Source organism: Branchiostoma belcheri, unplaced genomic scaffold, assembly GCF_001625305.1.
Source record: "Branchiostoma belcheri isolate BF01 breed outbred unplaced genomic scaffold, Haploidv18h27 scaffold47, whole genome shotgun sequence".
NCBI lineage: Eukaryota > Metazoa > Chordata > Leptocardii > Amphioxiformes > Branchiostomatidae > Branchiostoma > Branchiostoma belcheri.
Genome location: NW_017804098.1, coordinates 728,254 through 755,504, shown reverse-complemented (window position 1 = coordinate 755,504; position 27,251 = coordinate 728,254). Strand labels below are relative to the sequence as shown.

Genomic DNA, 27,251 nt, shown 5'->3' with positions numbered 1-27,251 from the left:
TGCTTTTAATGTTTACGTCGTCAGCAAGTGGTTTATCTGGGCTTCTTGGCCATAAATATGAGTGTAAGTAGATGTATCGGTCTGTTAGGAGAAATAATGGCTTAGACAGGGTCGTAAAGACGATGCCCTGTGGTAAACTCTGGGGGAAGTGCTACATGAAGCTTGCTGTACAGAATTCAAAAGAGGTAAGATTAGTCAATTTGCCAAAAAGAAGTTCACTTTTTAATAGTACACAAACGTAGGAGATACCACCATACATGCAGCCAAGAGGACACAATCACAACCAGTGTGATCCATAAAAAAAAGGCATAAAACTAATACGAGGCAGAAAAAATAAAGAAGTAATCTGATTTGAATATACAAAATCTGATAAAAGCCACTGTCACCATAAAACCACCATTTTGATCAGTCAGAAGGGTGTGATGTCATGGCCATCTCCTCTGTAACATTTTCAGCACTCAACTGCACAGCTGCTAGCTGTCAATACAGTTCTTGTTTGTACGATACTGTATCAATTTGATTAATGCTGGCCTTGGAAGTAGCCACAGTTTAGTTAATGCAATTTGGTTCCAGACAACTTGTGTTGATCCAAATTACAAGGCAAGCTTAAAAGCACTGAACAGTTTTCCTGTGAAAGGAGTCTTCTGAGGAACAAGTCAATTTGGAACTTGTATGTTACACAGGTGGTCTTGCTTGTGAATACTGGACTAACTAATTCCACATGAGGGTAGTTAACTATCATTAACAGTGCAGCATCCAGAGCAACATGATTATCGTGCTACAAAATTGACTTCCTAGTGACGTGACTGCCATATGAAGCAATTGTGTTAGGAGACAGAGAGAAGTCGTTTCCAGATAGCAGAGATGTACAATGTACTCACTGATAGCAACTTGCCTCTTAAACAAGCTAATCTCTGGCCCTACCAGGTATTTTCCAATATGGAGTGTTCAGCCTCCATACTCAGCCTGTTTAAAATCAAAATACTAACAGATGGCTGGTACCTACAGGGTTTTGGAATGGGATGCAGCAATAGCCTCATCACTCATCATGTCCATATACCTGCCACCTTGGTGACCTAAGGCAGCAATACTATTTACACTTAGCAGCTGCAATCACCAACTTGAATGGAAGCCAACAACGAAGTGGCTAAGATAAAGGTTCTTGACTTTCATTACCCTTATACTGGCAATGATAGACCAGCATGTTGCACAGTTTGGTAAATCACTACAGGAATTATGAAAAATCATGCCCAAACTGTCTACACCACGAAGACAGCCTCATTATCCAGTAAGGGTACCTAATGGCCTGGATTCAGGTGAATATAATAACACAGAGGTATGAGAGGGACTTGGTTTGACCCCATGTGTCTAATGCCTGGGACTGAGGGAACATTATTGGCAACACTTGCAGCCAGTTGCAGGTTAGTTGTTAATACAGGGGATTCCACTTATTTGTATACCTTTTATTCGTATAATTCGGGTAATTGTATAGAATTCTAAAACACCAAACCATTTACCATTCACACCATTGTAAAAACAATGCATAATTGTATAACGCATTATCGTATATTCCGGCGTATCGTATAGAATTTGGTCCGACTAGATCGTATAATGACACGGGTCTACACATTAAATGTTAGCAAGGATGGCCAAATGGACAGTTAAGTGCCTGTATAAAGACACAGGACCACCAAAAAATTTTAAAAATGAGTGTTTAGGGCCACAAAGAATGACGTTTTCTTATAAACTTTAGTGCGTCTGCCGGCGCGCGAGCGGCCCCGGTGGTAGTCGGCACTACATAGAGATATGCCCCGCCCCGAACGCGGGCGGTACCGGCGGTCGGCGGTACCGCAAAACGGCCTATGATTGTCAAGGACCCGGCCTGAATTTTGTTCTGAAAAGTTTTGCCGAGGTCCTGCGTGTTCCCATAATGTTAATTTATTCACTGGATGGAATTAAATCACTTTATTTCCGCTTGAGAATTTATTTTACGCATCGTGAATGAACCGCCGCTGACCCGAACGCAGTGTCTGACGGGATAGCGTGACCCACACCGCGCGGCGCCATGTTGTGAAATTTTGTTCTTGTTTTGAGACGTCCGCCGACTTCAGAAATTTCTTTAGTTTGTCGATTTTTTAAGCCAAGGAGTTGTGACCTATCAAGCGACAGGTTTACTTGTTCGATTTTTTATCGTTACGGTACTGATTCAGAACGTTACAGACAGTTTCTGAAGGATTTTTGCCGGTCGATGTACTCCTTGTTTATGTTTCAGCGTAACTGTTTGTTACGTAGCCATTTTTAGTAAACCCTTTGCAAGGAATTCTAACTTATCCATCGATCAAAAATCTTTATTGTAAAGTCACAAATATGAATTCGTACATCGAGTTTATCATGTAAATTATGTTCATGTTGAGTGGAGCCGGCGAACACGAGCATGGATGGCTTGTTGTTGTTGTTGGCTGCAAGATCTTTACTAGTGTATCGGCTGTAACGTTGAAGATCAATTTTTAAGAACTCTCGTTGTATTTGAAAGATTAAAAAAAGACAGTTCAGATTTTTAATATTTGTACTGTAACATGAATACATTTTTACGAATAAAGTTGGGGCATACGAGATCGTGAGTGCGTTGTTTGTCTTAGTGTAAATTATGCTCGTTGCTATACCCCCCTCCCCTCCCCTTCGGCCCGCCTTTAGTGCTATTCCGGCCTATCGTATAGGCCGGGTAACTGTATAAAATGCGCTGACAAATGGGCTATACAAATATGCGGAATCCTCTGTACGTTCAGTCTACAACAATATTTGTGTGAAATCCACAATTCTATACAGTATTGCATTACCTGTCCTGTTGCGACAAAGTCCTTCAGGGGATGTATGCAGAGACACAGTATGTCATCTGTATGTTCCAGGTAGAACTTCTGTGAGTGGTTATCCCTGTTGTACACAATCCCTACAGCTGCCACATGGTACACCACCTCCCCGGTCTGGGTGTAGAACAGGTTGTTACGGCAGTCGTAACCACGGTACCTGAAGTGACATGTAACAACACATTTAACGACCTGGAGTTTACACTGATAAAACAGCCCTATATCTCTGTGGACACATGGGATGGGAACCAAGCAGTTCAATTTCCCCAGCATTAGGGTTGGATATATCACATCCTATCATCTGATCTGTATGTGTAATTGAGCTGACCTCCATAAATGGGAAGTTCTAAAGGTTCTGTACCCATTGGCCACAGCTCGTCTTTCATGTCAGAACTGCAGGGTTTCCCATTTCTCATGGCTTCCGGAAGTATCCTTGGTTTCAAAAAAAGTATGGAGGAATGAATGGATACAGTTCAAAACCATCCATGCAGTTCTGACTATAGGACCTGAGTAATGGCCTACCAGTTCAGTTACTGAAAGGAAATGTCAGTAATGCACTTTCAAAGGTATGGTACACCATAAGAGGTGGATGTCAAAGGGCTGTAGGCTTTTCTATCTTCAAGGAAAAATGAAAGAATACATTCTCAAGGCTTTTACATACCACATTTGGACAAAACTATATCTAGCTAATAATTCATAACAAAGGTTTTTTTTCAATATGTGTGATTTTTGTTTCTCCAAGCAAAATTGCATCTTGGGCTGTTGGTTTTTTGTGTCCAGAAAAAACAAGCTGAAAGATGGCAAAGACGTATATTGAATAGACTTCACATGGTTGGCCAAATAGGGCAATAATGCACAGTTTCAAGGGTGATAAATGATAGTCTTGTCAAAATATAATCAAATTCCTTCACATTTATAGGTTGATAAATTTCACAAGGCATCATTACGTCTGGGCACAGATTTACGTTGTTCTACGTTTGTCCCATAAAACATTTTAAAAGGCCTGAATAAAAGACAATGTAGAAAAGTGCTGGGGCTCTGGGAGAACAACACTTAATCCCATGTATTTGGGATGGAATCCTACCATGTTTCACCTTAACAGAGAAATGGAGCTACAACAAAGACTGGAAAATGACAGATAGTAAACCATGTCTGGCTTCTTCATAAAGAGGAAACATGATTACGGCGCACTGTATATGTTTTTACACAGCAGGGAATAGTTCAATATGGCTCCCTGTTGTGATGGCCATTACCAATTAACTCAACAGGGACTGCATTGATCATACCTGTCAATGTTCCATAACTTGGCTGTGGGATTATAGGGGCCCTTTTCAACAACAACTTCAAAGGGAATGTTTTTGTCACAATAGAAACCCACCCAACTAAGGGATTCATCCTGATGTTGACCAGGGCAGTTCCTGCTGGGTTTTACTTAAATAATCTAGAGGATGCTGGCATCTATAGTTAATTATGAATGGAATAAGAACGCCAAGATCTGGCTTTGATGAAGACTGCATTGTGGGGGCCACAAGAACATTCTAGGCAGTGGCTGCTCAGAAGCTACCTTTTCAGCACCTTGGACAAAACCACAGGGAATTCTGCTACCATGAGTCGGTGTTCAGTTTCAGGGGGAATAAAAGGACGCCAGTATAAAACCAATAAATATGCCAACATTCTGTGGTATCTAGGGAAGGCATCATAAAAGTGAGATCTTCTTATATGTGTTATTACATATTTGACTGAAAGACAGCAGTTTCAAATGGTCACAGTACACAATATGTATCAGAAGTACAGTAAGTGTTGATTACTGGGATACCATGAACATGTTTGCATCTGATAGGAACAGATCGGAAATACCATTTTGAAACATCATTTTGTGCCTATCATTATTTCTGAATGACTAAATGTAAGCTAATGGTTAAACATAGTGGCAAAAACCTGTATGTAATACACAAGCACTTACCCATGTACAAATTCTAACTTAATGCCTTCTTCTGGAGCCTTGTTCCTCTTCTGTCCTGTCTTGTCTCTCTTGATGTTTTTCTTGAGCTGAGGGAGGTCCTCCTTGTAGACAGCTCGATCATAGCTGATCTGGTTCTCCTGCTCGATGTCTGTGTCCAGCTCATCCACGTCGGACAGATCCGAGTCACTCTCCTCGCTGTTAGAATCTGCATAGCCTGGAATCATGGACATACATTTGTATACTACATGTAAATGTATTCTTCCAAGTACACATCATGTGCCCTTCCTACTTTCATCTAACCAATACACGATGAGACTGATTTAAAGTTTTGAAAAATGCTGAATATGTCTAGGTGGTGAAATGTAAGTTCCCTCATACAGCTCCCGGGTGAATTGCTCCCTGATAAAGCATACAATTCTAGTACACAGTACAAACAGAATGCTGAGTGGAATAATAAATCACCCCTGCTCTACAGACTGTGATTGCAGCTCTGCATATGAAGGAGGCAATTACATGTCAGTAGTTTACAATCAATTCTACTGCAGGAAGACAGCCAAGATAGGGCCCATATTAGATGGACATAAAAAGTAAATCCATTGCAGCCCTTAGCATAGAGGCAGGCTACACAAAATACAGATACATGCACTATTCTTCTTCTTCTTCCTCTGTGCTCTCATCTCTTTCTCAAATGAAAGACAATTAAGACAAACAGTAATATAAAAGTACTGATGTACAAGTGAATTTTATCTTCTTGGAACTGTTACCTGAATTGGCACCTATGTCTCCATCCATTCCTTCTGGGATGAACCTCCATTGGAAGATGGAGTGGTCCCCTCCCCCCACTGTCACTACTCGAGAGTTGTCGTGGGAAAATCGCACGTTCGTCACATGGGCGGAGTGACCGGTGTACTTTCTAAACTTGGCACCTGAGGAAATATTAAGAAGAACAAATGAAAGCATGATAAACCCAAATGTTATAGAATGTTTAGTTATAGCTGTAAGAGTACATTTCATAGTTTCTGTTTTACAATGTCTAACTACTAAAAATAGTTTGCAGTATAATCAGTATATACAGTAAGTACATATTTCGAGGACTGATAAGAGGTCACTTATAGGTTGCCAATTGCAAAGCAACTGCTGCCAAAACTGCTATAAACACTCTCATGTTCATGAAATTGGATTCCAATATAGAGATAAGCATTGGATCAAGATGCAAATCTCTGGTGGTTTGAGTTACCATAAATGTTGGTTCATGTTTTTATCAGGATCCAATAAATACTGGAAGAAGATAAATGACTCGCATGGTAGACAGTCCCTTGACAACAAACATCATGATTTGAATACAAAATTGTGGCCTTATGTTTCCAATATTCACTTATATGGTCATCTCTTGAAATGCATAAGAGGCTGCGATCATACAGAGTTGTGGGAAACTTTGACTCACTCCTGACATGAAGTTTTCAAAACTGTTACATCCCATGCAGTATAAATCTATGAAAGGCCAAGCTGTGCAGGAGACAAGACTAGAATCTGAAGCTAGCTTTATTACATGTCAAGATGATCCTTGGGGGCACACACTGCTGTTAATCCCAGGTTCACAAGTTCTTCATGTTGTTAATAATCAGTGTCTAACTTAAGCCTGGTATTTTCCATGTCATTGCAATATTTCATATACAGTGCAACCTGAGAATGAACCGTGGAAAAAAGTGTGCCCAATCTACACCAACCATTACTGTTTTAGAATGAAGCTGATGGACTACATCAGATTAACTGACGAACTCACCTTTCTTAAGGCAGGGAAATCTCATCATCTTCACCAAGCCAAAGTCGTCCCCAGTGACAACTACCTCATGCCCAAAGCTAGCATCTGTGGCATTGATATCATTGACATCGGAGTATTTGGGCCAGATGCCGTTTACTTCTGGACCAATAACACATGTCCAGGAAGCCCAGTGGATGGACTGGATTTCTTCTCTGTTGGTCACTTGCTTTCCAGCTGCAATGCCATGGTGGAATGTTAAAAATCAGCATGCATAGTACAATTGTTTTAAAGGACTTTTTGTATGTTGCACCCTAAAAATAATAAAATATACAAGTGAACAATAGAAATATTGTTTGGACATTGAAATGTACAATTCATTCTCAGCAGATTATAAAGGATACCTGTAGGTCATCTTACTTTGGTATTTCTGAGCATTAACATTACTTATATGATAGGAAGACAATATTGGTTCTGTTATTAACCTTAAAAAAACCTTCAGAGGGAATACAAAATTGTAATGACTGTAATGTTTTTATACTGGTAATAGCCCCATCTCATGGCTGGATAAATTGGTACCTGACAAAACTATCACACGTACTGTACCATCCTATAATGTGTGGCTACACTTGATGACACTGGCAATTTCATACACGTAAGTCATGCCATGCCTCACTGCTTGGAAAAATCTTATGTCTTCAAATAGTATTGATTTGGAAAGAAAACGACCTGAAATTTGATGTCTTCTGAGATGGGATTTGGATACCGTTCGCATGCTTCCTTATGCCCACTTCAGGGACTTTACGATTGTCCACACTTCGGTGCTTATCACAGAACTTACGACAAAGATGCATAGTGCTCATATCTTCCTCTCAAAAAGGTGAGGAAGGGCAGACCACAATATTGGCTGTCTGATAGGGGAGGCCAACGCTGGGATGCACCAGCACTTTGTCAGTGTCACAGCACACCTATCCTAAAGCACCTTTGTCTTGTGCAGAAGCAATATACGAGGATGAAGAGTCCCAGAGGGAGCATTGGGAATCAATTTTGTTGCGACAACAAATGATAGAGAACAATGTTATTGATCTTTCCAGGTAGCAGACAAGATATCGACTTTGTCATGCTAAACACAGAATGATTATGATCACTTTGTTGGCATAGAAAGTTTGCACAGTGCCACACCATTGGCCCCATGCCACTGCGGCTATGTTGCTGGTACATGTACATGTAAGACATTAAAAGCTTTTCCACAACAGGGAATCACTCAGCCATTTTATGCTCAAAAAGTACCTACATCTCAAAAGCCAAAGTACAGTCCTATCACTGTATAAATAACCACAATCTCTGCACCATAAAACTTTACTGTGTTACGTTTTATCATTGGACATTGATTGTGACATTTATCACAGAATTGTAGACATCATGTGCACAATGCTTTCTCTGACATCTAATCCTCTTAGGTACCAAGAGCCTATAAAAACAGGTGCAACATCTTAGCATCAAACTCTTATATACACAAGGCAACTCATATTTGCAATATCTTGCTCCGTGGAGAATTTGCTCAATATAAACAGTATATTGCTTTTACATGCTTGTGCAAATGATCTTAAAGATAAACATCATTCCTTGAAGGTAAAGAGGTATGTTGCATCAACAATATTACCATCACTCAGTAGCCTGGTCCTAGAGACATAAATACACATATAGATCAAGTACCACAGATTGCAGTGGGACATTTGTATGCAAGTAAACCCATCACCCATCAGTCTCATGTTCCAATCAAAATGTCTTGCAGAAACTGACGGAAAAGTCTTACCTGGCATTCTGTAAAACAGCCTCTCTCCAGCCCCATCATTTGTCTGTAAGTACTTGCTATCTTCTGACCAGTCCATGTGCGTGATGAAACTGGAGGACTTCCCACATTGGCCCACCTTCTTGTAGTGTTGCCCCACTGCATAGATGTCAACAAAGTTGTCGTTGGACCCGACAGCTAGATAGTTTCCATCTGGAGAGTATCGGATCTCATGCACGGCCTCTTTTCTCTCCTTTACATGAATGACTTCTGAGAAATCCCTGTAAGACAGGTGGAATGGGAGTATAAATATTAGGGCTAAAATTTACATCTCACATTGTAAGGTTATCAAAAGGAAGCTAAAGTGCCTGATGTACTGATATGAGTATATTTAGGATGAAGTTTCATAATGAGCTGGGAGCAAAACAGACACATGATTATTCAAAATACATATCTACGACATGCTATACTGTATTTAACTTTCCCAAGGATTATGTAAACAAAATAAAATTTTGTCTGCTGTCATCTTATAGCAACAATGATTACCAATACTAATGTCATGAGTAGGAATAAGCACCTGGCAGTTCTATTTCCCATAATCACATAAATGTCACAAAAATGAGGTCAAACATGCATTAAGGATAATCAAGCAGCCTCAGAAATTTGAAGGATGCAAGTGTGCAGTCAGGTTTGAAATTACTAAATTCAGCTGATGTGCTTCTGGTTTGCTACAGTATCACTGTAACACTAGCTGTCTGTGAGCCAAATATGAATTTATTTAAAAGTCACACTGCGTAAGCCTTGATGTTAGTGCTGCATGTATAATGAGTCCTGTGGAGTGAACCTGCAGTGCTATAACTTCATCTGCAATTGCAACACATTTAGGCAAATCGTCTTATTTGTACGCCAGCATCAGCAATGTCTATTTCAAAATTGGAATGCGGAGATCTAAAGAATTGGAAAGAAGTGGTACACGTAATTGGTACCAACCAAATGTTGTAGCCTTTTAAGTAGAATATAACTGAGCAAAGATCTTCAAAACCTCAGCTCATTCCACAGTAATTTGAGCATAAAAGCACAGAGGTGAACCTGGCTTAAAACTAATCCCCATGTCTATTGGAGGTGATGCAGTGTGGACCAACGATGGATGCAAATGATTCTGCCCCATGCCCTACTGATGAGGAGACCAGTGACCTTTGCCCCAATTGCCAATGAATGGACTCATTCTATCCAAAATGAAATGGTGTAGATGTGCAGGTAAAGGCAATGATCAGCTTAAAGGCTTGGTTTGGCCATAGCTAGTTTTCAGTCGGATCAAGGACTTAAATGGGCAACAATTTCATTCTTGAGGGCAGAAAAGAATAGCACAGGAGCACACTACCAGTAATGACAATATTATACTACAAGAGTACGCTTTTCTTTAGGAAAATATTCTTTGCTGGATGTGTCATTACATGCATGAGACATAGGACATTGAATATTATATTCCTGATCTGAGCACATAACCAATAAGTTATCTATTCAAGTACATTTGTACTTGTGTTCATCAGAATTTTAATTTGATAACAGATTGAGAAAAGCTTTCATTTTCTTGGTGCATGGGGGCAAAAATACACATTTGTAATTAAACTGTTCTCGCATGATGTATGAGCAATTCACTTTGAGCAATTCTTACTATTCTTACTATGTTACCACATTTAGTAACCGACAGGTCTTGCAGCCATATTTTGAGGAAGACATACATATATTTGCCCCATAACCAAACTGTAGCCATCCCTCTGAATGTAGTCATTGCATTGTTGAAATGGTGAGATATTTGATTAGGAGTGGAGGAAGTAGTCTTCAGACAAAGGTGTTCAATGACCATGCCAAATGTCACTAGCCTCTCACAATAATGTGCAGAGATCTGCAAGGCAATGTGCATTATGTAAGAGGTGCCACTATTGCAGATAATGGAGTTTTAAACACCACTTACACCACAAAATAGCACACATCAACTATTCACCTTGATTTCTAGTAATTCTGTCCACATGCAACAAAGGTTTTAATAGAATCAACCTTTTACCAGAATGACCTAGGCTATATAATGATATCAGGCTTAAATATTTCACTAAGAGCAACTGGGGTAAATTTGAAGAAAATGAATACAGCACATATAAACACACTGACAAAGACATATAACAGTGCAGCAGGACCAATACTGCTGCAATTCTGGGGATAATGTGCCACATATATCGCACCAAGTCAATCCACATGGTGCTATTACAACAACCCTGCATACCTGCATGGTGCTATTACAACAACCCTGCATACCTGCATGGTGCTATTACAACAACCCTGCATAAAGTGGGATACTACATAATATTCTTACCAGTAAGGTATTACCCAGCAATGACCAAATAGACACTGTCTTTTTTGGTGAATGTAATCAGATTTCTATGAATAAATTTCACTGGATATCTTACGATTGACGAAGAAAATTTGTAATAGCTCTATGCATTTGTATGAATTTGAATTTGGAATCTGCAACGTTAGATACTATTAGGCTACCTTTAGTAGGTGATTATTCGCAACATGTACAGCAGGTGGTGCAGTGATCACAACACACTGCAGGACAACACTTAACTATTCAGGACAGTGAGGTGTAAAATCATTAAAAAAAGTCCATCTCTCCCTTTTCCTCTCCTTTATCTTGCAAACACCTCATCTAGCTCTACCTTGATCCATTGCACAAAGTTCCTCCCCAGAGGGTCTATTTTTGTCTTCAGGGCCACCACTATACATTGTACCTGTATGTTCAAGGACACTTCAATCCTTCTCTTAACTTGGACCTTTCAAATCCCCTCCCTTTCATTATCCTTGTTTCTCATTCATTCATTTCAGATGGTACCAGAATAAGAGACTGCTGATACCTAGTTTTTAGGACAGTAAAGCCTCCATCTTTCATGCCAACAGCAAGATGGCCGCCATCTGCACTGAAAGCAAGGGATCTCACGGCCTGGTCCATGTTGCACCGTGCAAGCAGTGTGTTATCAGACATGCTCCATAACCTGCACAACAAAGCAAGAAAGGTCTTATGTTTTCAGCTGTTACATCTACATTGTACATCTAATCACATTCAAGGATCAATGACAATACATTTAAGATCTGTATTAGTCTAGAAGTTAAGTCTCGTTAAGTATCTACTACCATGATTCAAATAATTCAAATGTACAGTATTTGAATACTCTTTACTAACTTAAGTTTATTACCTTCCAGCAAAAATACACAATTAAGTCATGTAAAGCTATCTTTTACCACAACATGTACCATGGTAATAGCTTTGGATAACTCTTGACATTAAGAACTGGGCTTAGTGCTGAACATAAACCGTGTGCCAAATGGAGCAGTATCAGGTATAGGTAGTGATGCATACCTAAACCCAATTTCAGGTTCAGGTCCGGATTCAAGTCCAGAGGTTTAGGTTCAGGTCCGGACTTAAGTCCGGACCTAAACCCATGGCATGTACAAAATTGCACGTTGGCAACCTTGCAATGTTGTCTGGGTGAAACTTTGGCCACATAAAATGGAGGCTGGTACTTGACGATGCCCGATGGCAATGTTTTCTTCATTTTGCAGCAAAGATTTTGGAATCTACGGAGGGTTTTAGGTGGTTTAAAAAGAAAAGGGGTATGTGAAATGGTCTTTTATGGTAATAAGTCCGGACTCGGTTCTTGACTTTTAGTTTTTTTTGGACTTGAACCTAAACATTTTTACAAGTCCGGATCCAAGTCCAGTGAACCGGTATGCACCACTAGGTATAGGTAATACACACGGATAACCAAACCAAGTAATAACTTTACTTTCTTATCTACCCCCTACAAAATTCCACAGTCACAACCCGCTAGTAGCAGGAAATGTCTAGCCAAAAACCAGGGTAAAAGAATGTGACTGGTGTAGACCATAACAAACTGACGAACCTCACACTGTGGTCATCACTCCCTGTTACAAAGAGAGGCTGCTTTGGATGAACCCCAAGGCCCCATAGCTCCCCTTCAGCATGTCCCTGCATGAGCAGTTTGGGCTTGTCTCTTTCTCTCAGAGCAATCTCATAGATCTCACTGTCCTGTGTGCCAGCAAGTATCCTGTCCCCTCCCCAGCACACTGCTCGGATGGACATTCCTGGGAAAAATGATACACATCACAAACTACACATCAATCTTTGCTGTGTGCAAGCTGTTTGTACTTTCATTTTTTTTTAAATGTATTGTGTTAAGGTGATTAGCAATGTGATGGTACATACATTTATGGTACATGACAGATCTGTATACAAAAATAATTTCTACTACAAATACATGTACATATTTGTTGTGTTGTTGTTGTTATTTTGCTGCAAGACAAACCTGAGTTTATTTTTTGAAAGGTTTGTTGTTTTAATATTTCCCACTAACAGTTGTTAACAGAAAGATAGAGAAGATTCTGAGGGTCATGAGATTTGATGGTGAGAAAGGAAAAATGGCAATATGGATTCACACAAGGGAATCTATAATGAATACTAAATAAGTCATACTAGAAAGCAAAGTTAAATGCAGAGTTCTAAATAAAAGCACACCTGTGGAAAAGGAGATTAAAGCTTTAAATTATGCAGGATGAAAATCACAAAGACACTTCCGAGGGAGATCCCATGGTGATTCAGTACTACCTCAAATACATCAGAAAACTTCACTCTGTGTGCTTCTATTGGGAATAGTGACATTAAATTGACCACATTAATCAAACCATCCATTTCTATTAGAACTACCAAAAATGAGGTGGAAGCACCTGAGGCCACACCAATTCAATTTGTTGGTTCTCGGATTTTTTCCGAAAAAATATGAAGCGACAGGGCGAAAAAATAAAATAAAAACAGGTCTAGGCATCCTATTATAGGCTTAAATGCTACCAAATGAGCCATGAAGTCAACACAAAAGGCTGGGTTAAAATTTAAACATTGAATTTAGAACTTTTAATCAAACCACTGCAATGATAGATGGGAAAACTGTAACAACTAGGAAGAAAAGGACTTTCCTCAACTGTTGGGGAGCAAAACATGAGCATTTTTCAGTTGATTCAGGACCAGAATCAATTTTTTTTGAAAATCAGAAAAAACGAAGAGGCGAATCCGAGAACCAACAAATTAAATTGGTGTGGCCTGATTATGACACACAAATATTTGAAGTACACATGTACACTCAGCCAGTTATCTGTATTCTTTGTCATGTATAACAAGAATATAGTATACATGAAATAAAAAATAACTGGACATATCAACAATTACATATTATATATAACAGCAGCAAGTGGAACACATCAAAACCCACAGACCAAAATCTTAATGTTTACAATTGTCATGATTGCTATACAGTACAGAATCTCCTTGATAAATTGGCTTGCCTGGAGAAGTGTTAAATGTAGTGTGTTATATAACAATGGAGCTGTAATATTTGACATTTGGCAGGATTTTCCTGGCTATGTTTAAAAGAATACAGAAATACCCACAGGTTGAAGTGTTTAACAATCATACCAATTTTATACCATATGGCATAGCATACATGTCATTTTAGAAGACATATCTATTCTACCCTTTAAGCAAGCATGTGCAAAAATTCACTTTGTATGACAGTGAGTGAGCTGCCATTATCATGTTCATTAGCTGGCAAGACATGTACTAAAACAATATCACTCAGAGAGTATGAATCTGATTCATCATACACATGTACAGAGTACATGTACACATATGTATGAGCAGCAAACAAATGGGCATATGCAAATAAAAATGTTTAATTCAGACAGCTGGTACAGAAACAAGCAGAGCCTTTCAATGTTGTAAAATGTGGTAACCGTTTTATACCATTCATAGAATTTATCATAAAAACCTACAACTAAAACTCTAAAATTCTAAACTGCACGTGACCTAAATCCTACAGCACAGACACTAAGGGTAGAAGAGAGATCATCATCTTCCACAAGCTTCTGGTGGACAGAGGACAGAGCACATACATCACTCATGAGTACCTTTGTAGGGAGGCTTAGACTCAGCACAGGGTGGAAGGGGTTTTTGCAGCCAACTTATGGTGGGTGCAGGAGTGGCTAGAAGACATGGAAGAGATGGAGATGTGGTGGTGCAGTGTTCATGGCAGACTGAGAGTGTCATTGGTTTAACTGGCAGTCTCACAAATGAAGTGACAGATGGAGTGTGTTAGAGAAAAAGGAGTCATAGCTGATTAACACGAGAAATTAACAAATCAAAGGATGAGGAGAGTATAGAGTAAAGTTTCGAAAGTTAGCAAAACATAAAATATGAATATTAGGTTATCACAATTAACACTATCAGTGACCTACAGTTGTAGATTAGGTACAATCATATCATAATGTATTGTATTTTTGGGTTGTGTCTGTCATTGACATTGTGGCATTGAGGGAATGAACATAATTTCTATGACAGCTGGATAGCAGTGCATCCGTTCTATCATGCTGGTAGCCAAAGTGATGACATTCAGTCCAAACATACTTGACCTCTCTGATTCTGATTTCTTTTTTTCCTTGTGTTTTTGTGCACCGCATTTTAATTTAAGGAGTATACCCAAAGGCCCAATATGGTCTTAGGGCTAGACTTATAAATGTCAAACTTATACTCTACAACAGTAATAAACGTTGACTCTCAATTACTCTTCCTAAGCCCTACTTGCAGCAAATCTTACCTTTGTACCCATGTTCTGATTCAGTCAGGTCAATCTTGGCGATGGTTTTGAAGTCTGTATCCCACAGCTTAATGCAGCCATCTCTGGACCCTGATGCATAACCCTCGTCACATGCATACAGGGTGAAGATTCCAGCCTGGGACAGATACAGATAAAATACAAAACACATGCTGCATGTAGTGGGTTACATGAGTTTATATAATATAAATAAGCTTTAAACCAAACAAATAGGTAGAGAATTATGTTAGGTTTGTGGAAAGCCTGAATTAAATTCACTGATCTTCAAATTGGCATTAATTGACTTTAAAAAATAACATGAATTTGGCAGAATCTGGAATACTCTAAGTACATCTCGTACATGTACATGTATAGGCTAAGGAAGAAAAATAGATTTAGGAAACATGATACAGACAAATGTATGAGAAAAAAATAGATGGCAGATCATTAAATGTATACCAGGTCCTGCAGCACTTTAGAAGGCCTCACTAGCTGTAATTTTCAGTATTCGGAGGTTACCAGTTGAAGCCATGATGTTTGATGAACATGAAGAACCCCTGACCTCATCATCTCAAAATAAAATACTTGACCAAATACCACAAACAGGTCAATAGTAAACTACATGTATATTCCATGCATGTGATTCTTTCATTATAAGTTACATAACGTCCTTGAACTTAAACCTTTCTAAAGGCTGTTATGTACGTATACTTTATGTTGCAGCAGTAGCATTGATATATATAACAATACGAGGATAAAAAACTGAATATAGAGACAGAAGTAAAGTGTAGACAACTTTTTTGTTGGACAAAACAAGTTTGACATGAAGAAACATGGTTATTGACAGAAATACAATCATCACTGTCAAATCCAATTGAAATTGCCTGCTAATATGCCTTCATCTACCTTAAGAGAGACGGACAATCAATAGTGCACATACTATATTAAAGATTGACAATGGGAAAGAGGTCTATATAGTTCCACACTGTACATTTAGGGGGACCCATGGTCAATAACAGCCTGTCTCACAGCAAACTATAAACATTCATGAAAATATTACAATGAAGAAGACAGGTGTGCAATCTTGTGCAACTTCATCTTCAATAAGATGTGTTGACTTATTACAGCAATGAGGAATGTCAGTGTGCTTAAGTTAGGATGTACAGACAAACATAAGAAGTCATGTAACTTGTTAGAGGTCAGCTGGAAAAATCTGTTCACATTCATGTTGCAATGGTTTGAATGCATGAAACCTATTCTTATTTCCCTGTCTGCCATTTTTGTTGTGCAAAATAAATGTTCCGTCACCTCAGCCTACACCCTGGTATTACCACATCCAAATGTAACAGTGTAACAAATTGCAAAATATTTTGCATGTTCAATTAAGACGTTGGACATTTTGCTAGTGGGTTAGTTTGGCTGGTAAGGTACAGTATTGAGCTACTTACAACCCCCAGTTCCTGAAATAGGTTGGCCTGAGAGGGTGGAGGTAACAGATTGAAGAGAGATGACATACATGTAACTCAACTGTGCTGTATTGGGGGCAAAAAAATACTTCCACATAGCATTTTTAAGTGAAAGCTTCCCTTACACACTGCATGAGCAATAGAGCACACCATAAAAATTCTTTCTTTCTTCTTAAAGATGGACAACCATGCGTGTTTAAAAAAGGATCCAGGTTAACATAGAATGGCTTAGTTGAGGGGACTGTACCAAGGGGGAGAGGAAACACAGCAAGTAAAACACATGAATATTCATATCAGATTCAAGTATTAAATGTTTCAATATTGAAAATGAATCCTATGTGGCAAAATTTCCAGTTGCCGGTACATGTGTACAATGTGTATACATGTTTTTTTGTCTTGTTTTTAGCTGGACCATGTTGATCTACATAACAATGTCATCATATGTTGAGCCAAAGGAAGTCCACTGATTGGCCCAGACATGTCAACTTTAGTTGCATTGTGAGAGTCATGTACATGTATGCAAGGAATTGGAGAGACTGGAATTTATCAACGATTTCCCACAATCATAATTTATTACAGATACAGCACTTCCAAAGAAAATGTTTGTAAAAGTTCACAAGAAATAATAGTGGTGAGCAGAGAAGGGACTTGTTCCACAAAATAAAAATTTGCATGTGCATGCACTGTGTACAGCTTTCATGGCAAGATTATGGAACTTACCAGAGAGCCAGGTTTCTTCCAGGAGGACTAAGAGAGTGGAGGGAGACAAATGCAAGATGACATTTCTAATGACTGGAGTTCTCATTAGCTATTTTGTAATTGCCATGGCAAGTATATCCCCAGAATGAGGTGGGTTGGGCTTCATTCAAGAATATGAAAGCAGGCCAGTTCGGCAATCCCAGCAATGTGATGCAACATAAAATCACTGAAAATAAAAGGAGCTAAGGCCAAACAAGCCCAAATTAAGGCATGAATAAAAGACCTCCACTTACATTGTGTGCATTCTGTATGACCCTCGTGAGATTGTTGCCTTTCCACATGTAGACATCCCCATTGAGCACCCCTGTGAAGGTAACCTCATCCGGGGCAAATGCAAGGCACAGGATGGTCTGAATCTCCCCAACTTTCCCAAAGATGCCCTTTTTGGCAGTTAGGGCATTTCCACACAATGTCCAGAACTTGATGTGCTTGACGCCACAGCTGACCAGGCGGTTCTTGTTGTAGGGGTCCCACTGGATATCAAAGATCTGTTGGCAGAAGAGATGAAGAAGTCAGGCAAGAGACACAACAACATATAGCTGCAATTAAAATTCTATAACAAATGAAGGGTTTCAAAATAGGAGTTGGCATATACAATATTATATTTACGTGTGTCATGAGTGGGTGAAGACGTGATTTATAACCAGCTTGAACTTTGATGGACAATTGGAGGTATTGAAATGCATTTTGAAAGACAATTGACAAACATACTCCTATCTGATATGCATATGGAACCTCCTTTTACATTCACCATTCCCAAGTCCCACTCAGTGTTCATTCAAAACCTGACAGCATAAATAACATATTTATAAAATCTGATATATGTAGCTACAAGCTTAGTTAAGCCAACACATGAGTCATCAAGTAGATACAGTAAACCGTGAGTCTGTTGGTGCTGTTATTTCATCATTTCCCTAGTAAGTGACAGGATCTTAAACTCCCAATCAATCATAGATACCCATGAGAACTTGGCAGAATGTACTCAATGGCTCAGAAGTAATTCAGATGTCAGTTCATGGACTGTCACAAGTTATACCATGGGACCTCTTCATGGAGTACAGGGACATCAGCAGGGTTAGAAATAAATCACAATTCAGGTTTGCAGCTTTGTTTGCTAAGACATTTACTTTATTAGGCTCTATTTATGAGGTGCAGGTCAGGCCAATTTAAGGTAGTCTATTAGAAAAAAAGATGGTCTTTAATAGCATGTACACTACTTATTCATCAGTGAATACAAAAATGCTGAGAGCTTTAATGATTGTTACCCTTAAGAAACTTACAGTGATAATCAGTTAATCAAATCAGTTACAAGATGTCTGCTGTACATATGTGATGTATATGTTATGAAGACCGAACTAGAACCTACTTTCCATGCCCTCTAAGTGCACTTATATTTTGCAATTTGCGATGAGTTCTAACTAACCGATTCAGTATACGTGATTAGGTCTCAGATGACTCAGTGGAAGAGCGGCATGCCAATACATGCAAATCACTTCCATACTTGAATGACTTTTGCTCCTAATGCACAGATTGAGGGGAGGAGGAAGGTAACCATTCTTTGATTCTGACAGTTAAATAGAAATAGAATTACATACTCCATGACCTCAATCAAGATTTTATCATTACTTAATTAACTTTTTGTCCATAAAATTGTATTATTTCTGCATAATATTTCTGGGATGAAAGTAAGAATCCGGGGCTCCCAACATTTTAAAAGGAAGCTTGCTTAGGTTAGCAGGGAGTTAGCAGGTAAAGGGTAGAGCCAGTCATCTTACCCGATCAGTGTGCCCCTTGGTTGTAGAGATGATCTTGCCCTTCTTCCAGTCCCACACATTTATCGTGTTGGCTCCATCCAGCCCAACTGATGCCAGCCTCTGCGCAAGTTCAAGTTTCAAACGTAACAGTTAGAGAGCATTTGGTTTGCCACAGTGACCTCAGCAATCAATCACCATCATAAACGACTGAAATTCACAACAGATAGACATTCCCTTTTGGCACCACAATGAGCTATACTTGACAGTGATCTATGCCCCAGTATTCTTCCAGATCCCAACTAACATGCTTGGCAGTGGCCAGATTGCAAATCTTGGCTTTCTTCAACTGCCGGTACCAAACATGAGCTTTTGGGGATTGCTTCATATCCTGAAAGCTTCTTTTTTAAATCAAAGAGTGAACATGACAATATGGTCATAAGCATGGCCCTTTTGCCTTTCATCCCTGCTTTACACATTAAACTGCCCATTGAGCATGAAGTACCCTGGTGGTTCAAGATTCTGGTTAAACCACTATGGAGGAAAGCTTCTTTTTGGCCCAGTGTCTACATGTTCTACATATATGTGATGAGAATAGCTAAGTGCTTTCATATGTGGGCAGATCCCTTATGGCACCACAGCTTCATCATGATGTCAAATGGAAGGGGAAGGATCTCATTTTTTCTTAAAGGGAACTGATTGATTTTTCGCTTGGCATAAACGTTAACGGCTCGAAGAGATTATTGGAAATGAGCATAATTTGGGTTTAGAAATAACCATCATGTTTTAGTCAGGAGGAACACATCAAACAAATGGTATATAAAAACAGCATCTCCAATTTAGAAAATGGATCCTTTAAGTTTTACTGCCCTTCACTGTTTTCGTAACTTGTCAGGTTGCATACAGATTTGATCAATACTAGGTAATCATCAAAATGTACATGAAGGACAGGTACATTGAATTTGAAGGGAAAAAAAATCAGAAACATTTTTACATTTTTGAAAAAATCTCATTTGCCCAAATCCAATTTCCAGTGGGAGATCATTAATGCCGGTGATTAATAAAGCTTACACATATGTAAGTGTGGCTTATGACAAAATACAATCTGGAACTTACATTGCCTTCCTTATCGAAGGCCAGAGCTGCCACGCCGTGGGTGTGCCCATCCTTGAGGATGGAGATAGTCTGGGTGCTGTAGGTGTCCCACACACAGATGTAGGGATCCTTCCCCACCTGGCCAGTCGCAACCAGGACTTTTTCTGGATGAAGGGCAAGACTGGAACAGGAACAGGATAGAAGGATGTTACACAAAGGTACATGTTCAGTAAGATTCCACTTTATGAGATGTTGGTAGGGAGGGGTTTTGTATGTATTGTTTGTATACCAAATCTGCAATGTACACTTTTGGTAATAAAACAGCTCTTAACAATGTATATTGGATATTCAATATAATATAATATAATATAATGCCAGTTCGTTGAAATGAAAAGCAAAAATTGTAAAGAAATAAAGAGAAGACATTGTGGTTAACGTTTTCTCCAGTCTCCACTCCCAAATCATTTTTTAAACTATTATCAAAACAGTAGTGCATAATTATATACATGTAGACTACATCAAGGGGTATCTAACAGAATACCACCAAAGAACTGCACAAGGTAATACACAATTTAGATTATGTAAATGTGCTTGTAAACCTGTTTAGGAGTCCATAAATTTTCCTTCCCAGATACTAATAAATATGTTTATCAACATTCAGGGAAAATATTTTTTTTTTAATTATGATGGATCAGAGTCATAAAATTGGTGCTGAATCAATGCATGGAACTTGGAATCAAAACTTTTTTGAATTGTAAATAACATGTTTGTTTCTTGTTATCATGGACTTCAATCTCAGTAAGATATTAATAATAACAATTTATTAACAATTATTATTTGGTTTTTAGAATAATACAACACTGAGAAATATGAGAATAACTAGCTAACAGCAGGAACATTTGGCAGACATCCAGCAGCTATTCAGAATAATAGAATTCCTCATGTCACCGCAAATATAACCGCAGCTCAAGGCAGAGCACCTTTACTGCCCATGTATAAAAACCAGGCACAGGATGATTTTCTACATGTACAAACAGTATGAGGAACCTTCTCAGAGGATAGTGACTTTGACTGGACAGATATGATGAGGATTTGGACACATTTGAGGATTAAAAATTAAATAACTCTTTAAGAGTATCTATAGAAATAGTGATGGGCAGATCAACAGTGGCAAGTTTTTCAGCACCAAGGACAGACTTAATCTAAAAATATACCAACAAAAAAATAACGTCCATGACATTTCATGGAGGTAACTAAAGATTCAGAAATCAGCATAGGGGCAGTAACAGTGCACTGTATCTCCTTTGCATGTAGGTATGCAATGACAGGATGGATATTTGGTACCAGCAACATATTATAATGTTATAAAGCAGTATTTAAAACACCTTTGCTTGCCATATCTCTTTTACATATGTTCAAATAACCATGATACAATGCAATTATCCTTTTGTCATGCATTCTGTACACACAGCTGAATAATCACAGAATGCTAGGACATGTATCTGTCAGGCAGTTGATGGAAACAAGAAACAGATAATGCTTAAAAACCATGGACTGTACCCACCCTGGTTGAATATCCATAATACCTCATAGTTAATAGATTTTCACCATGAGTGAACCAGAATGTGATGACCATAATGTAACCAGATAAACAGTGTAAATAGAAAACAAAAATGGTATGCATACCAAGCCCTAAGCTAACAGTATTAATCTCATATCTGATTTTGCATTTAAGAGACCCATGTTGTAACATATGACATCATTCAACAGTGCTGCATATGGCAACTGTACCCTCTGCATTTTAATGAGTTGCCATGCAGACTTCTTGGGGACCCATGCTATGCTCTGGTAAGGAAGATATCAAGTTCAACAAATTGAAGACACTCTTGTAGAATCTTAAGTTGGCAATGAAGCATGGCACTGACGTCACAGGAATAGAAGGGAATGACTTACAGCCTACATTGTACATGTACTTTCACTGCTTCAGTATGTACATCATGTATCTAAATCCAGCATATAATATGGGCATTATGGTAATACCTATTGTTCCTTTTACTCAACCATAGCTTCATCAAGCCACACGTACTGTATTTAAGTAAATAATTTGGCAGATTTTAATGAAATCTGAGAAAACATGAATCAGAAAGGCAAAAAGGGACTAACAGATTTAGACATGAATGATGTACAATACATAGTGAGGGCATCAATATCTTTTAATTGAATGATTAAGCTAAGACAGACAGAAGAAAAAAAACTATTTCAAGCTGTTTCTTCATGTGACTGTCAAATTCATTGTTCCAGGGCAGAGACATGACACCATTAACCTTGGTAAATCTGCCCTGCTTTGGTAGACCACACAACTGTCCCTTTGAGGTGCTTGCAGTAACTGTTAATAATCCACAGTTACGTTCCGACACCCCCAGCCAAGCCTGTAGCGTGCAATTAGTGTCCTATCAGCAGCACACAGGCCTGTGCCAGGTACAGACATTGAATCATAAATTGCCAGCAATGGCCACATACACATCCATTCTGACAAGTTTGCCTGAGATTTTCCAATTTCACCAATGTTATCAGCTATGTGGTAAACCAGAGTTATACATGTTAACGTTACCAAACAATGCATAAAATAATTATGATATACAGGTGGTACACTCTATACATCAACTTGGTATCAATATTTGCTTTTTCTCTCTAAACACAACTGTAACAAGTGTTAAGACCTCAGAAGTTTACCAAAACCATATTTAAGCAAATCAGGTAACTGAAAGTTTAATAGAGGTAGCTTTTTTAATGTCTGTCTTATACATCAAGAATTCAAAACAAAAAGAATGAAAATGTTGTGGATGTTGGCTGTACCATTACGTGTTTTCTTCCAAATTACAAACGATGGGACAAGGACATTCATATAGTCATGAGAGGTCATAGGCCAATTTATTCACCCACTGGTTCCTCCCATTACTGGTAATCATAACATGTCATCTGTTTTTCACACAATGAACAATGTAGCATGGTTAAAAAGCATAAGAAGAGATGGTTATTCCTGCCGACAAAAAACTCTTTGCTAAAATGCATACCCAGATGTTTATCAACTACTAGTTTGTCAACAAAATACTGATGCACCTTTCCTACAATCTAGCAGGCTTACAGTAAACGTTACAACTGACAGCATTTGCCCTTCTTCCCGCGTCATGAAAATTTAATGAATATGCAGCGAGCACACTGCATTTGTGGGCTATTAATTGCTGCTCTTTACATCATCATCTGTACAGAAATCAACCCTTGCCAACTGTAAGAAATTAGCAATATCCATCTTCTGAAGATGAAAATTCAAGACATTTTGACACCTCTACATAGCTATCTTTCTGCTAGAAAGGATAACAAATAGATCAGAGGTGAATGGAGCACAACTGGCTAAATGGATGATAGGGCAAAGTGTTCCTTTGCAGGCATTATTAATGAGGCATTCCAATCTGATGAATGTTCCCAGTGGACATCATCACAAATACTCCATGTTGCAATTTTTATTCAGTGGTTTAATATGCATCTTGGCTGCAGTTGTGTGGTACAAAAAGCTCTTACAGATGCTGCTACAGATAATTTGATTTTCACTTCAATGTACATTTATGTTCCTTTGCCTGCTAGACCACCACAAGTTTTTAAATGTTGCATAGGCAGTGTTCGAAATACCTGTCTGCAGTCTGCAATTTGCAGATAGATTTTCAAGATTGCAGAAGAAAAATTTATACAATCTGCAATTTTGCAGAAGGAAAAATAGACTCCAGATTCAATGGTTTTCAATTTAGCAAACTAGAACTCTCTGGCCCCAAGGACAGACAACACAATAAGCTCCTGTTTTGAAACAACAGGAGCTTATTCCCTAATTTGCATCATCCTTGTCTTGACTTGTCTATCTTTTGTTTCCTTTTTGACTTCCAAAAAGTTGTCCTCACTAATTTGCATATCAATCAATAATTTTTGCTTATAAACCTGCAGTTCTCCTTCAGTCTCTTAGTGTCACTGATGAGAAATATAGTAGTCTGACCGTTTTAGGTAGCACCAAAATTATATACAGCTACTTGAGTAACTGTTTTTTGTATGTCTTTTATTAGTATGTTTTAGTATGTTTTTGCAGAAAGTATTTCCAAATTGCAGAACAAAATTTGGACTCTTCTGCAATATTGCAGAGCACTGAAAAAAAGTATTTCGACCACTGATAGGCCTTCTGATGATAAACATGTATCAAGACCAAATTCACCTGATATTTTGGGTTGAGCTAAAAAGACATACATAAAATATCTACAATCATGCATGTAAGTCCTAGGAAAATGGCTACTGAACACACACTATAACCTGTACATGTGCACTTTGTATCATCACTGAAAAGCAATTTTGCCATTCATGATCATATACGAATATCATATCATACACATTACTCCTAAGTGATACCAAAATGCAAAAGGTTTACACATGTATTTCATATGTGTATGGAAACGTTGGGAAGGAAATAAACTCCACACATTTGACTGTGTTAAGCTTAGGAGCTAATGAGTTAGAAAATATACAAGCTTGTGCTGCATTATAGGCAAGATCCTGCTGTATTTCTTCCATTATTTATCAAGCCTGAACCTCAGCACCTGACCAGAATACTTCTGCCTAATGAACTAACTGCTTCATATGGTGTTCTGTTCAGTTCTATCTACAAAGGCACTTGTTACATCAAAAGCAAGGAATGTGAGCCTTTTATGCTTTCCTGAAAAAAAAAGTTTAGTTTGAATATGTCCCAAACTGTCCATTTTTCCAAAAGTGGCCACTCTGGAATAACTGCAACAAATGATAGATGACCCTTCATATCAACAACATCTCATAATTAGAATGACAAATTTGCCTGCCAGATGCTGTTATTAAAACCTGTCAGCCTGTTTGGACGTACATCATTCTCATCATTTATGAAAGGTGTATAGTTGTCGATTAATGGATTGTGGGCTACGTAAATCACCTGCACAAAAAAACTGACCCAGAAAAGGCAACATGCACAATGAGCCAATATTGTTGGTTTACACTGGTGTATCGTTGACCTATCCAGGCAACACCTAGCTTCATCCCCCCATACATCACTGTTGAAAGGCATTACAGCCACCCCAACTGCCGGATTACCTGCTAAAGCATTGCCCTAAATTGGCATCGTGAACAACATTAAGGCTTCTCAACATACACATCAGGGCGCAGGATAGTTTTTCCTGACTACCGGCAGCCGCAGTAGTCCGGCACTGATGCAGGAAACGTGCCAAATTATACCTACACCACTCTGCTGGAAAAGTAGATTTCTATCAAGTATCAGAGTATGGATCAAACTGGAAACTGTTAAGAAACCATATCAGTTCTCTACTTAAAGCATTAAACAGGCAGTTGCTACACCTACAGGAGTAGCATCCAAAATGCTGCATAAATATTCCCAGTGCCTATATGCTATATGCTAACTGCAGGTTAGCCACAAGCATAAATACAGTTGTTTTGCACTAACCTGCACTGACCATGCATATACATTACAAAATGCTTTTACATGTATATGAAATCGACATAGCATACAGATGTCTCATAAGATATCATGATACCAATATGATTATATGCCTTATCTTGATAGATCAGTTGACAGAAATGGTAATTGAATTTGAAATATTTTCATGACTGACAATCACATAGTTATATACATTATCTTATTGCATAGCTGGTGATTTTGCTTGCATCCAATACTATAGCATATGTACTACCAGGTTATTCATCAATAGCCTAAATAATGTTAAATGGCTCTTGCTATTGATGATTAATTCTGGTAGGTACATCATCCTTTCTTCCTTGAAATGTTGGAAAACACAGATTTTATCAAAAAGACAGTTATGATGAAGGAAGCATAATTCCTACATCTCAGACAATATGATATACATGCATCCTAACAGGTACCAATTACCACACCGTAGGCTCTTATTCGTCTCAGTCATTTTTGTTTAGTTTTGAGATGCCAGCTTATATTTTGCCTCATTCTAGTTAGACGTTTTAAGCTTATTAAGGTTAGCACCATTTAACTTCCTGGGATAATGATACAAAATAGGCACCATGCGGTACATGCAAAGTGACAAAGACAGTCCTTCATGCTTTGATGCTTTATAATTATATACTGTGGAAAATCCAGACTGACAATACAGATTTACTCTGGCAAAGTAGATGGCAAAGGTCACTATGCGCTATATGTTACAATCCCTCAGACACTGACATGCCTGGAATATAAACAACCCAAGGGCACATGTATATTCAAGCTTCACACACAGTACAATTGTTCATAGGATTTCAAATTATGAAGCTAGAAGATTAGCAATGGGCATTACAAAAATGTAGCTACAGTCAGAGCCTGTGATCTGTATGTTCTCTTCATGGTCAACTAAACATAGGACATTCTACATGTACAGGCATATAACTTTCTGTATGACTTCAAAATGAAACATCTATAAGAAAACATCCATAAGATGAACACAATGATCACACTTTGGTTCCATAGGTAGCTATTGGAACACTGGTTGTATCTTCTAGAAATGTATTTGAAAACAAATCAGAACCTGATGCATAAAAGAAAATATGTTAATCCTTACAATTTAAGCTAACAACTTTTATTTACTTTGGCCATTTGAATTAATAATTTTAGCCTTTATTAAGTTTACTTACAAAATAGTAGTCAACACAGTCAAGTTAAAATATGACATGCCGATAATATGGCATGTCTTCATTTTCAGATGTTACATTGGGAATATTTGGAACAATTCCTTGGCCAGACAGCTCTATGGATTATAATATGGGCAGACCTGTGTTACTAGATACAGTTTCCAGTTTCCTTGCCCAATGAAGCTCTAAGTCCCCTGTGTGATCTATATTGGTATTCACTAGCTTTCCTTTCACTTCCTGAAGTACCAGTAGTCACAGCTGGAACTAATTTACTCCCACTTGTGAAGCTGCTGGATAAGGAAAGCAAAGAACTGAAATTAAAGGCATCAACCTTCAAATTCATTATGGGCAGACATAATGCCATTAATCATTCCT

The 27,251-nt window shown here is 38.4% G+C and overlaps 1 protein-coding gene across 1 annotated transcript in view; it reads right to left on the bottom strand.

The window, feature by feature from the left end:
* LOC109479188 (echinoderm microtubule-associated protein-like 6) overlaps positions 1 to 27,251 on the bottom strand; it is a 55,985-nt gene that overhangs the window by 23,567 nt on the left and 5,167 nt on the right. The window contains exons 2-12 of the mRNA XM_019781079.1: positions 20,187 to 20,346; positions 19,095 to 19,193; positions 17,553 to 17,807; positions 15,098 to 15,233; positions 12,338 to 12,539; positions 11,291 to 11,428; positions 8,403 to 8,659; positions 6,611 to 6,823; positions 5,592 to 5,753; positions 4,828 to 5,041; positions 2,838 to 3,024 (exon numbers count right to left, since the gene is read on the bottom strand). Coding sequence (XP_019636638.1) covers positions 2,838 to 3,024; positions 4,828 to 5,041; positions 5,592 to 5,753; positions 6,611 to 6,823; positions 8,403 to 8,659; positions 11,291 to 11,428; positions 12,338 to 12,539; positions 15,098 to 15,233; positions 17,553 to 17,807; positions 19,095 to 19,193; positions 20,187 to 20,346 — 2,023 coding nt within the window. The remainder of the gene's footprint in view (positions 1 to 2,837; positions 3,025 to 4,827; positions 5,042 to 5,591; positions 5,754 to 6,610; positions 6,824 to 8,402; positions 8,660 to 11,290; positions 11,429 to 12,337; positions 12,540 to 15,097; positions 15,234 to 17,552; positions 17,808 to 19,094; positions 19,194 to 20,186; positions 20,347 to 27,251) is intronic.